Source organism: Argopecten irradians, chromosome 7, assembly GCF_041381155.1.
Source record: "Argopecten irradians isolate NY chromosome 7, Ai_NY, whole genome shotgun sequence".
Lineage (NCBI taxonomy): Eukaryota > Metazoa > Mollusca > Bivalvia > Pectinida > Pectinidae > Argopecten > Argopecten irradians.
Window position 1 is genome coordinate 25,607,995 of NC_091140.1, and position 13,809 is coordinate 25,621,803.

The 13,809-nt window shown below is 35.2% G+C and overlaps 1 protein-coding gene across 12 annotated transcripts in view; it reads right to left on the reverse strand.

The window, feature by feature from the left end:
* The window catches only part of LOC138327962 (neurofilament heavy polypeptide-like), a 78,874-nt gene that overhangs the window by 52,908 nt on the left and 12,157 nt on the right, over nt 1–13,809 (reverse strand). For 6 of the 12 annotated variants that reach the window (XM_069274485.1, XM_069274484.1, XM_069274482.1 and 3 more), the window contains exon 2: nt 5,121–5,325. In XM_069274485.1, the coding sequence (XP_069130586.1) occupies nt 5,121–5,208 (88 nt within the window). In that variant the 5' untranslated portion in view covers nt 5,209–5,325. The other 6 variants (XM_069274481.1, XM_069274477.1, XM_069274474.1 and 3 more) reach the window with 6 other exon arrangements.

Here is a 13,809-nt window from a genome sequence, read left to right on the forward strand (position 1 = left end):
TATGGTAATTATAGGTATGGACAGGTAAACCTGATAGACAGGTGACCTTGTATTGTGTAAATATATATAAGTACATATGTTCTTTATAGACAGGTGACCTTTGTATTGTGTAAATATATATAAGTACTACATGTGTCCTTTATAGACAGGTGACCTTTGTATTGTGTAAATATATATAAGTACATGTGTCCTTTATAGACAGGTGACCTTGTATTGACCTTGTATTGTGTAAATATATATAAGTACATGTGTCCTTTATAGACAGGTGACATTTGTATTGTGTAAATATATATAAGTACATGTGTCCTTTATAGACAGGTGACCTTGTATTGTGTAAATATATATAAGTACATGTATCCTTTATAGACAGGTGACCTTGTATTGTGTAAATATATATAAGTACATGTATCCTTTATAGACAGGTGACCTTTGTATTGTGTAAATATATATAAGTACATGTGTCCTTTATAGACAGGTGACCTTTGTATTGTGTAAACATATATAAGTACTACATGTGTCCTTTATAGACAGGTGACCTTTGTATTGTGTAATTATATATAAGTACATGTGTCCTTTATAGACAGGTGACCTTGTATTGTGTAATTATATATAAGTACATGTGTCCTTTATAGACAGGTGACCTTGTATTGTGTAATTATATATAAGTACATGTGTCCTTTATAGACAGGTGACCTTGTATTGTGTAATTATATATAAGTACATGTATCCTTTATAGACAGGTGACCTTGTATTGTGTAAATATATATAAGTACATGTATCCTTTATAGACAGGTGACCTTGTATTGTGTAAATATATATAAGTACATGTGTCCTTTATAGACAGGTGACCTTTGTATTGTGTAATTATATATAAGTACATGTATCCTTTATAGACAGGTGACCTTGTATTGTGTAATTATATATAAGTACATGTGTCCTTTATAGACAGGTGACCTTGTATTGTGTAATTATATATAAGTACATGTATCCTTTATAGACAGATGACCTGTTTTGTATAAACATATGTAAGTACAGCTGTACTTAATAGACAGGAGATGTTTTCTGAAATAAGTTGATATATCCACGTAACAAGATGACCTTTTCAAACAGTTTTTGTTTAAATACCTTTGGTCTCTTAGACAGGTGACACTTTAGACAGGTGTTTTATTATACCTGGTATATGTGGTCTCAGTAAACAGATGACATCTTCATGAAGTTATTTTAACACATATGGTCTCTATAGACACCATCATATACAGATAATGCTATTTTAACACATACCTGTGTAGACTTATGAGACACGTTATATTTTAGAAAGGTGTTTTTCTTTATATTATATGTGGTCTCTATAGACAAATACCCCACCAGCAGGTGATCTGATGAATTTAGGAGTGGCGATCCGTAACCATGTAATATTTTTGCATTTTAATTTTTCTTGCTTAATTCTTTTTAACTGCTGTAATTTGTTGCATAACTGACAATTAAACCCTTTAAAATATTCTTCTCTAGATTAAGGTGAGATAGTAAGTTACAGGCCCACGAACACACAATGAATCAATGACCTTAGTACACTATGTGGCTGATGTGAATGTTCAAGGTGTGACTTTGATTAACACATAATCTGGAATATAGGAAGGTTCGTTTTGTATCTAGGATAGATTCTATCACTTACTGGAGATCACAGCTGTTTTTATTATTACATTACAACAGTATTGTGTGTATTAAATGATATACAAAGACAATACATTAACATAATTTATAGGACAGGCCTAGTTAGGTTCTGTTCATTTTTTACTGTCAACAGGACAACTATATAGAAACATGATGTATTGTTTTTCAATATGTATATAGAGTATTTAACAAATCTTAATTGATACAAATATCAAGTTCTATGTCATTTATATGTTAATGCCTAGAACAAGTTTGATCTTTCCCTTAGAAAACTCTAGTCATTAAATTGTATGTGTTTCTCTGAGATCTATAAGAAACAAACCGGTCTGCACTCATTCAGTTAAGTCATTTGCACACACTTCACCCACACATTAGTTAGTTATATCTATTGGATTCAACTCCAAGACATGATTCAGAGTATTGAATATTTTTTTTAGAGAAATATGATATGATTCCATCTGTGAATTTAGAATTTTTTTTTTTAATTTCTTTCATTTTGGCCCATTTTGGCCCCATCCCTCAGGCCCTTGACCTTCGTGGCTATCAGATGTTAAAATGCTTTATCAGGCTCAATATATTACAGCTTTGTATTATTAGGTTAATGTCCTATTAATGGAATAATAGCAAGGGTCATCTTAAGGACATGCCAGGGTCGTTCGCAGAGGAAAGCCAGAGTACCCAGAGAAAAACCACGGACTAACTGTCAGTACCTGGCAACTGGCCCAAACGGGGTTCGAACTAACAACCCAGAGGTGGAGGGCTTGTGGTAATATATATCATCACAGGTGAATAAACCTATCACAACTATTCCAAACTAATAAACAATGAAATATTCATATGACTGATATCCTTTTCAGTTAATGTATTACCATGTAATAATTCAATATTAGTACATCACGTGACAGAATACTGGATTCTGATTGGTACACACATGTCAATTACAAATTCATGTCTATTTTGTAAAAAACAGTGATGAAGGACGATTTGCTTTTGTTTTCTAACAGATATACATAAAGTAATCATCAAGGTCCAAAACTGCATTAACAGGTCAGGTAAACTACAAGGTAATCCAGTACACCCTAGTGTATCAGTGAAACATCTAAAGTGGAATTCCAAATGACATGACAATTACAGGTGTATCATGATTCCATGTCTTGTAACCCATGATGAGCTATACACACTTGTAGGAGCATTTATAATGCTTTAGTTTTTTGCAATACATTATGAAAGATTACAAATGGAATATGATAATTAGTATTTGCATACATTTAAAACCACAAGTGTGAGTATTCATAGTGTAATATAACTAATAAATGTAGAATTGATAAGAATTATGTATAGCTGCAATACGGGGTTTAAAGATCCCTAAACAATGTGTGTAAAGTACAATTTACCGTCTATTAGTCCCACCATCTGGTGATTATGACATCATATATCATTTGACATGAGTTTCATGACGTCATAATTTCTGGATGGTTGGACAAATCAACGGTAAATTGTACTTTACTCATGTCATGTTGGGATCTCATACCCCCCATGTGATGAATGAAGTAGCAACCAGCTACTACAATGAAATCTGACCTGAAATGTCTCTCTGTAATAATCTGTCAGTAGATTACAAGTATTCAGTATTTAATTGGAATGCTCAATATAATTTACATTGACTATAATATTATTACCGATTTTTTTCTCTATTGTTTTACTTTTATATTATGTATCTATATTGTTTGTGAACATAGTTCAGGAAGGTCATACTGGAAATTAGCCCTTAAACATATACCCTACAAACTTTCTGTATTAGATACAACATGAATGCTAATTATTCAATGTGATATAAACTAAATATTATTAAGTTTCACATTTTCAACTGAACATAAAAACATCACTAGTGCAATAGAGACCTATGGTATGTCTGATGACATTCCAGACTACAATGGATTTGATGTCGTGCCAGGTGATTACAGTCTCGTTATAATACACCTGTACTATTGTATTGTATAGTACACAGGTTTTATTGTAGTAATCCCGAGATCAATCCAGCTTTTATCAATGAACTGCAGATTTTTGAAAATATAGGATGACTAGGATGATCATTCATCACCATGACAAATTTCAACTGGATGTACTTGTAATGATTCATGTCTTGATAAACAAATAATTTAATCTTTTCTTACCGAATTGACATTGACATTGTATGTAGAAATGCTTAGAACTTTGCCGGATTGCATATAACCAGTAACTTAACCGGTTGCAAGTTTCAAACGATCAATTACCAGGTGTTTAATACAAAATAAAACCCAAACCCAAAAGACTATAAGGCTAGCTATAAGGCTGGCTATAAGGCAGTGGTTTTCACTAGATCCCTGGCTTTTTAACTTCACCTCCTAAACATGGCATGTCCTTAAATGACCCTGGCTGTTCATATGAGGTTAAACTAAAAACACCAAAACTCTAATCCCTTGACTGCAGCTCTGTAAATAATGACCGCCTACACCAAATTTCAGAGAGCAACATATACATGTCCCAGGTTTATTTTATTTCCCTGGAGCCTTATCAAAGCACTCCATTACCCTCATTTTATCAACTTTTTACGTTTGATTTCTACAGCCCTCATGTGTGAGCTGGTAATCAACATCTTAGGTACCACTCGTTCTCTGTAGAAGTGTGAGAATGAACTCTAAAATTTTTACATGAAAGTCAGACATTTTTGTAAACCCTGATCTACCATATAATCTGGAGGGCTATATACCTCCAACAGACTGTAATCCCCTACCAGGTAACATCTATCACTCATTAGATTCTGGGTAGCTGTAAAACGTTCTATACCACCTTGGTATGTGACATAAATGTCAAATTTGGATTCGTGAACACAAACACAATTAGATAATAAGGACATTTAGCTAGCTTTGATTTCAGTCATTCATTATACTTGTGAGGGAAGCCAATCAGTTTTCTTATAATGAACTGTTTTATATTCTTTTCCTCCAATATAACAAAATAACCAACCAAGATCTTGGGCTTTGCATAGCTCACTTAGCTATTCCAAGTGTAAGCTGAAAGCCTATTCCAATACTTTTGGAAGCTATCCCTAAGGAAGTCTGCCTATTTTGTAGTTAGTGCCCCAATGTTTTATTGTTGATGGTTGGATTCTACCAGTATGGCAATGTAATATATTTCAGGAGTTCAGGAAGGGAAATATTAGTTTTAATTAGTCACTTGAATGCTGCATTAAATCCCTGTATGGAATGGATTTCACATGGTATACTTTTTTATCAATTTTTGAAGATGTTGCTTAATTCATTTTCAATCCCTTTTTACCATAGTTAAATAATATAGCCCTAGGAGAATAACTCTTCATATCAAAAACACGTGTCTTCTTTTGACATAAACATTTGTATGATATGAATAGTGAGCTGTTAATACATTTCATATGTGGCATTTGTACATACCTTCAAATGATACTTTGCCCCCTTCATCTTCCTGTCCTCCAACAGCTCCCTGCTCAATGGGAGTGATCTCCCCTGATCCTGACGACATCTCCACAAAGTTATCTCCCCTTACACACTAAAGCCCTGGCCAGAATCACTGAATCAGTTTTCACCTTTCTGGCTGTTTCAATGCCATTCTCTCAACAACTTATCGTAATCAGCATATCTGAAAAGTCAGAAAAATCATAAATTGAAATATCTAGATATTCATTAGTTTTCATTATTCAAGCAGGTCAAAATTTTCACAAGTTTCAGAAAAAAACATGAGAGAATTAGTAGTTTTGAATTGCTGCATATTGGCTCTAACTCATGATTCAACCATTTCTCAACTTTTTGTTGATCAAATTTGCGTGACCATAACAACCAGTCCACGAAAATATTATCCCCAAAAACTAATCGGCTGTACAGTATTCCAGATCATGTATGCACAACTAGTTAGTTCTTCTGTGTGAAATTCTAACAATATTCATATATTGGACTCTTGGTAATCTCCTGATATGCTGGCAAGTTTAACCCACCTTATAACATTTAGCCTGCATTATGTATAACATGTATATTAAGGACTGCCACATGTATACTTTCCTAAGACACATCCAAATGCACCTATAGCTAGAGCACAATGAATGTGTTTACAGGAAAAACAGCCACCAGACTTCACTAAAACACCCAAAACAAACCATTGACCTGTTGAATAGTAATATCCAGTATGTCAGAATGAAGTTGTTGAGATAACAGTTTGATTGCTGTGAGCCTCTTCACAGGACAACATACAAAACTTCAAAGCATCAGACGTAACATAAAAACCTGATTACAAGACCACAACAAGGAACTGCAGGTACACCATGGCACAGCTGTAAGTTGTTGGAGTAGTAAGGAACATCTAGACAAAGATTGGTCATGTTTACATTGTACCTCCTCTCCACTCACTAAACTATCTCCATAAATCTTCCATCAACTTTCATCTCTGGCAGACTATCATGCACCACCATACCTGCTAGCCGAGGAGATATATATAACTGTTGGTAATCTACAAGACATTTACACATGGGCACATGTATAATTAAACTGTACACCTCAAACCTGGGATCAAATTGCATGTCTGGTATACACAGCCATAACCTTGGTATATTTATGACCTCGGCTGTATGAATATACATAACATTGTCTCTGAAATCAATAACAATTGTACTAGAGCCTATTACTATGTAAACATTACACACATACATACAGAATTAATAATATCACTCTACCGTTTCCATCCGATCCAGTTCTTATGCAGTTTTCTTTCTTCAGGTTACCTTTATCTGAAAGTCTGAACACAGGTGTTCGTTTCTAATATAAGTATAAGTATAATACTGGGTCAAGGTCTATAACTCGGCCGGCCATATAACACTACCCAATTTCAGAAAAAGTATGATTATTAACCAACCGTATAGGATATAATAATAGGAATACTCTCAATCGACAGCCAGATAATTTATCTTTATTTTGGTATATGATACAATATATATCATGCCGTATAAATGTCACTAGGTATCCAAAAACATCGGAAAACAGCCAGATTTCAACTGGTCGGACACTGTGGTGTCCTCCGATGAACACGCCAGGGCTCTAATGGGTAGCTCAAAAACCACTGCATGTCAACACTTCAGCGTCATAAGAATGAAAGTTTGGTAGAAAACAAACTTACCGGTTAGTAAATCCCTGGATAAATACCATCCATTTGCCTAACGTAGCCCTTTGAAATTTCCGATTGAAAAAAATTATGTCTCTAGCCGCCATGTAAGTATGTGTGCAGTAGATTTGTTTTGTCGGCGTTGATTGGCTCTCGAAAATTAATTGACCAATCAACACCGAGAAAACAAATGTACTACACACATATCAACATGACGGCTAGAGACACACATTTTTTCAATCGGAAATTTCAAAAGGCTGTATTGCGCAAATGGATGGTACATAGATAAACACTAACATACCGGTACGTTTGTTTTTTACCAAACTTTAATTCCTATGAAGCTGAAGTGTTGACATGCAGTGGTTTTTGAACTACCCATTAGAGCCCTAGCGTGTTTATCGGAGGACACCACAGTGTCCGACCAGTTGAAATCTGGCTGTTTTCCGATGTTTCTGGATACCTAGTGACATTTATACGGCATGATATATATTGTATCATATACCAAATTAAAGATAAATTATCTGGCTGTCGATTGAGAGTATTTCTATTATTATATCCTATACGGTTGGATAATAATCATACTTTTTCTGAAATTGGGTAGTGTTATATGGCCGGCCGAGTTATAGACCTTGACCCAGTATTATACTTATATTAGAAACGAACACCTGTGGTCTGAACATCTAACACAGGTCTGATGCTCTAAGTCATCTTACTATAGACCTCCCCCTCTCATCCTTGAACCCACTATTTCTCATTTCATTTTACCCACACATAACTTTCTCAACCAAATCGTTCTCCCCTTAAAAACCAGAGAAGGTGATGGAAACATCCTAATCATCATACCATCACTATCAGTCTGTCAGAAAAAAGCAGCTTCACTTCCAAGAGGGTAATGCATGACAAGCCATAACTATAGTCTAGAAGTTGAGTACAGAGACTTGTGACTGGGAAAGTATATACACATAGCTCCCATTATATACCATTGATAGAGTCTACCCCCTACTCTCCCTGTAACACTTATATCCTGCTTGCCAAAAATCTATTCTCTTCCAAGATATACAAAAACAGATATAGAACATTTAACACCTTCAGCATTGCCAATTTTCCATCCCCGTCCCAATAGTTTTTTTGTTCTGGATTCCTAATCTATTAATGTCTTCGTGGTCTGGACACCATGGTCTCTAGAAATTTATTATTGTCACTAATTTTCATTTTATAATTTTCAAAAATGTTGAATCTGCTGGTCAGTCAAAACTTGAAGCTATGATAATAACGTAACGGGAAGCGAAAGTCACGAAAAAACTCAAAACGGATTGAAATATCAGGAACAGCTTTTATCATTGACTAAGTAAACAAACAATATAGTAGATACTTATTATAAGGATTTATTGCAAGGTAGAAGTTTTGTCTCACAATTTTTTTTATAAAAGGTGAAACACTTGTATTGACAATAACGGCCATCTTCAGACTTCACAGTTTTCAATAAAATTGACACTTAATGTTGTGACATCATATAGTAAAGTAACAAGTTTGTCAACAAACTCCCCCATTAACTGTATCCTGGAGCTGTGTTTGCCTCAGCAAAACTAGAGAAAACATGTCTGATGAAGTTTTTACTGTTCTCATATGTAACCATGGTGATCGTGTGTAACATCTGTGACAGTGGCACACATGTAGTCTGTGTACTAAAGCTACTGCAATGTCACCATCAATCCTCATCATTCACAAAACATACATTTTATAACCTGGGTATATTACTAGTGGCATATAACAATCACATAATCATTGTGAGTGTATATATAACTAGGATAACAAATGTTGTGCATGTGGGGTATCGTCTAAGGACATGGCATCTGATCATGATCTTATTACTGGAAAGAGCACATATGTGATTGTTATTATTGGAGAGTACACAGTATGTGTTACCTATGGGGAACAAGGATCAAGCATTAACATAAACCCTGGAGAGAAAGAATACATGCAATAATTATCTCAGAAGATCAGAATCACAAGCAAGACCTTTTTTGTATCTAATATAGATTCCTGGACTGCCCCAAACCTTTCAGAACTGTCCGCAATCTTTGAGGTCTACAATTTCCAGGACTAACAACAATCTTTCTGACCAACAGATTCTGTCCCCAGGTCAACTGGGCAAATCATATAAGGACTATCCTCCTCTCCATACCAATCTTTCTGATCACCAACAGTTTCCAGGTTTGTCCCCAATCTTTCTAACCAACAGGTTACAGAACTGCCTCCAATCTTTTTGGTCAACAATATCGGACCATGTGCCACTCTTCAGAAATGATTGATGATGCAAATATGCATATCAAAATGGAACCGATGCAATGTTATAGGCCTGTTACCCAAGATAAGCTAGTAATATAAACAAAAATCATCAACTGTTCCTCTTCATTTGCATACAAATGGAAAATACTGTCATTTTTCAATGTGGCTTGTCATGAAATGTGACATGCAACTAGACGCGGGACTTCATGCAGAATGTCTAGTGAGCAGGAACAAATATATGTGAATACAGTAAACATACAATGGGGATTAAATTTAAATGATTTTACTATACATCATCACTGAAATCAATAAGATGCAGCAGTAGAACTGTGCAGTGCTAACACAACACGTTTACTGATCACAATGATATAGCCTAGCACAATAATTTGCCGTCTTTTGTTATATATCAACTCAATCTATTTCCTTCGGTGACTGCTCTGAATGCATATACATATATACATGAAGTTAAAGTATAATTACACTACAAGCTGTTAAAACCTCCCCACAGCCTATATACAATCTGTCCAATTATATGTAGGTATCTTACAATTACTCGAGATATTGGAAGGCGTTGCTCTATCTTCATATGCATCCATATATCAGTTGCTGACTGACTTAACATCAACAATGATATTAGGGTAACATCATCAATGATATTAGGGTAAGAAATACAAATAAACATTTCTCAAATTTTTCTTTTAGCTTAAAGATGCTCCACCGCTGACAAATGGTATTTTTTCACCATCAAAAACAGGAACAGACGATTTTGTATGTTTCTTCAGTTACAAAAATTACTTACTTTACACCATTACCACCATTGAAAAGTTTGAGCTTCTCATTTTACTTCAAGTTAAAAATATGAAAAATAATTAATTGCATCCCGAAAAAATTCCGTGGCACTATATCCTATATGGAATGAAGTAATGATTGCGCATGCACCAAAGGCGAACTAAATTATCTTATGTTATTTTTTGTGCTAATTAGGCATATATGTACACGATTAAACTCCAATTATTGTTCAAATGATGAATATCATTTATGCTCTGTCGGTGGTGGAGCATCTTTAAATTTTTTTTATGGCTTTAAAAAATTTTCTTGTCTGAAGATTTTGCAAAAATGAGAAGCGAATACTCATCAAGAAATCATCGAAAAGATGATAAACAACTTTAAAAAAAAAAGAAATGAATAAAAAAAATTAGGATGTTCAGATTGAGGATACTGAAATGGATTAATATTGAGTGTTATATTTCTAGACCTAAACTTGTACACTACCAAATAGTATTGGACCTGCATGTATGGGCATATGTTCAAGTCAAATTTGAAATCGGGCCATAAAAATGACTTCATTTTATTAGTGAATCAAAATCTGCATGCAAATAAAATGGACACAATCCAACCAGCTATAATAAACTATAGTCACTAAATCACCTTCTACAAATGTGTGTCATACCATCCTAATTCCCATTAAAATCATGTTCATTTTCAATTTAGTAACTACAATGTACAATTCATTCTGACTATTGTCAATTATTAAAGATGCTCCACCGCTGACAAATGGTATTTTTTCACCATCAAACACAGTACCAGACAAATTAGTATTTTTCTTCAGTTACAAAAGTTACATACTTACTTTACACCATAACCACCATTGAAAAATTTGAGCTACTAATTTTACTTCAACTTAAAAATACGAAAAATTATTAATTGCATCCCGAAATAAATCCACTGCACTATATCCTATATGGAATGAAGTAATGATTGTGCATGCACCAAAGGCGAAATAAATTATTTTATGTTATTTTTGTGTTCATTAGGCATATCTATACACGATTAAACACCAATTATTGTTCAAATGATGAGTATCATTTATGCTCTGTCGGCGGTGGAGTATCTTTAAGCAATTGAAAGTATAACTTTCAGCCTGCAAGCAGTTTGTTAGTCATATTTACTACAAATCAACATCTTTGTTTTGGTAATTTCTCCTGGAGCATTCCCTTGACATTTCACTGATTCAATAAGTGATGAGCTGCAGGCAGTGTTTAACAACTTGAACAATGCTTAATGCACAGCCATGAAAAAAGTATGTAAGTGTGTTTACTTGTAGCCAGATGGTATTTTCTTAGCACTTAACATCAATCTACATCAGTTAACAAAACTGACATGAATTCTGTAACAGAGAATCGTTGTACCTGGCTACAAATCTAACACATGGAAACTACATTAGCCTACCTCACAGAACGAATATCTGTTGAGCTTTACCACAGTTTGCTTTCTTCACTAACCTTGATTTTAAATCCAACTAACACAATTTCATTCCAATATTATGAAGAGAAGAAACACGTGTGCCACAGATCTACATCTACAGAACAAGTATTTATATAGGAGCTCTTGTAGTAGCGACTCGGCCTTGACACAAAGAAGGACCAACACCCCTATATATATAAACACATCCACATTCCACAACTTTTACCTGTGTAACATACATAACCTTTTTAAATCAAAGAAAAGTTGAAGACCTAGATAAAAAGGTGATGTCTGCTCAACCATAAACAATACACAATGTATATTATAAATGTAGCTCTCTTACCTGCAGATCGGACAACAATGGGTGAGTTCAGCAGGATACTTGCTGATTACAGGTAGTACGACAACAATGTTATGCCTGCAGGTGAAAACTCCAGCTTTATCACTTAGTCAAATCAGAATCAAAACCCATAAAAACATGGAGATATCAACAAACAACTGATGTAAGATGACAGGACGTCTAGATCACGTCCCCCGCTAACTTCCACCAGAGTTATACTCTAGGTCCCACTGGGAGATATCTCCTGCTCACTGATCCCACAGAGATCTACTAACGACAGAACAACAAGTTGGTTCCCATATTGTCAAAACACTGTCACTTTAAGAATGGCCATTTGTAAAACACGTTTCCACACCAATGACCTAACCGAGAAAACCAGTAGTAAAAATATTGAACCAGCTGCTTACTACCAGTGGTAAGAGTGGCCGGGTAGATGGACCGAGCTGTATATATAACCTGGGTATGTACGGTACAGTGTATATATAGGTGTTATTGTGTCCACTTACGGACTGGGGTACACAAATGACTACTTACCCACAGACACGGCATGGAGGGGTCATATCGCACAACGGAAAGGGGGAGAGGGGGCTTCACCCAGGTATTACAGGTAGAAGGATGGGCTCAGGGTGTTACTTCATATGTGTGACCACTGAGAGTGCCCATTACATACCGAAAGATGCAGCTAGGTGTTTATTCACCATATCTTGTATTTAATACCAATATAAATATATCTATATCAAATCACTATACACAGAAGGGTGTTCAGTCGCCGTGACCACAACAGAAAGCATTCACTAACCAAAACCACAAAATGCATAGGGGTGCATGCAACAGAAACATTGAATGCTATAAATGTTCATACGCCTGCATGAACACAACATAAAGAGAGGTATGTTAATTAACATTGACCATTGCACATTTGAACTTGTGAACACGATGGTGTGTTCACTCACTATGACTATTACAACCACTGAACAAGTGGGTGTGGCCTTCCTGGAACCCATTTTAATGGGACACTGAATGCACCTCAAAATCAGTAAAACATTTGTCAAAAATTTGTATTGTTGGGCTCAAACCTCACTCTAGCCATTTAATTTTGTTGTTTTCTGATATCAAATTTATAAGTTCATTATAAAAAACACAATAGCACAAAAGTTCATAAATAAGAACGTTCACTATTAAGGAGGAACTTTTGGGAGAGTGAGATGTTTTATTGAAGATACACAAACCTATACAGTGCTCTGTAAAATTTCCATCCCAATAAAATGTTCCCCCCCCCCCCCCAAGGGAATATTTGATAGCTGGTGTCATTATGTCACCAGTAATGTAAAGCATCCATCAAGATTTCTGGGTTTACACTTTGGTCTAGACTGGCCACCAGATCCTAAGTTGCTGATAAGACTTTCTCAGCAGAGTTCTTTACTAGATTATCTCCCCCTAGTTTAAAACTTAGGGTCTGGTCAAATCTGGAAATCACTCCACAGAAAAATGGTGAGTATACAGAAAAGTCAAACCCCTATAGTCATTACCATAAATGTGAGGAGTTGATCTAGTGATTAGGCTGTGGTCAATGTGTAGCCCTGGGGCAGATTTTACGACCCCCAAAACACACAGCTGGGGTGGGAGGAGGTCATGACAATTAAGGGGTTTCTATACTGTGTAGAATCTAGTGTCTAAAATCAGGCATGTAATAGAGACAAAAATAATCAAGTCAAATTTTAGTAATTTGTTTGATATTCTAGAGACTGGTGGCCATGCAGTCTAACTTTGGTCTAGCAGCTTCATCCCCCCACCTCCTTAACTTTACACTTGTTATGGATATAAAGCTATATTGTCCAATAGATCAGCCTGACCTGGTGCTAATGGACACACAACATGACCTGGCTATACATGGGTATATCTGCCCATTAACATAGTCCACTAGTCTATAAAGTATTACAGGTGGGATGTATCCACTTTATTCTGGGTATATAATCTAGCTATGTTAAATTTTATACCGTCCATAGCCTACGGCAGGTATTGTTACACAGTAATTCAGTCAAGCATACATTTTAATCTTGTCCCTATTGAATGTTTAATGGTTTGTTGGCAAATATTATATC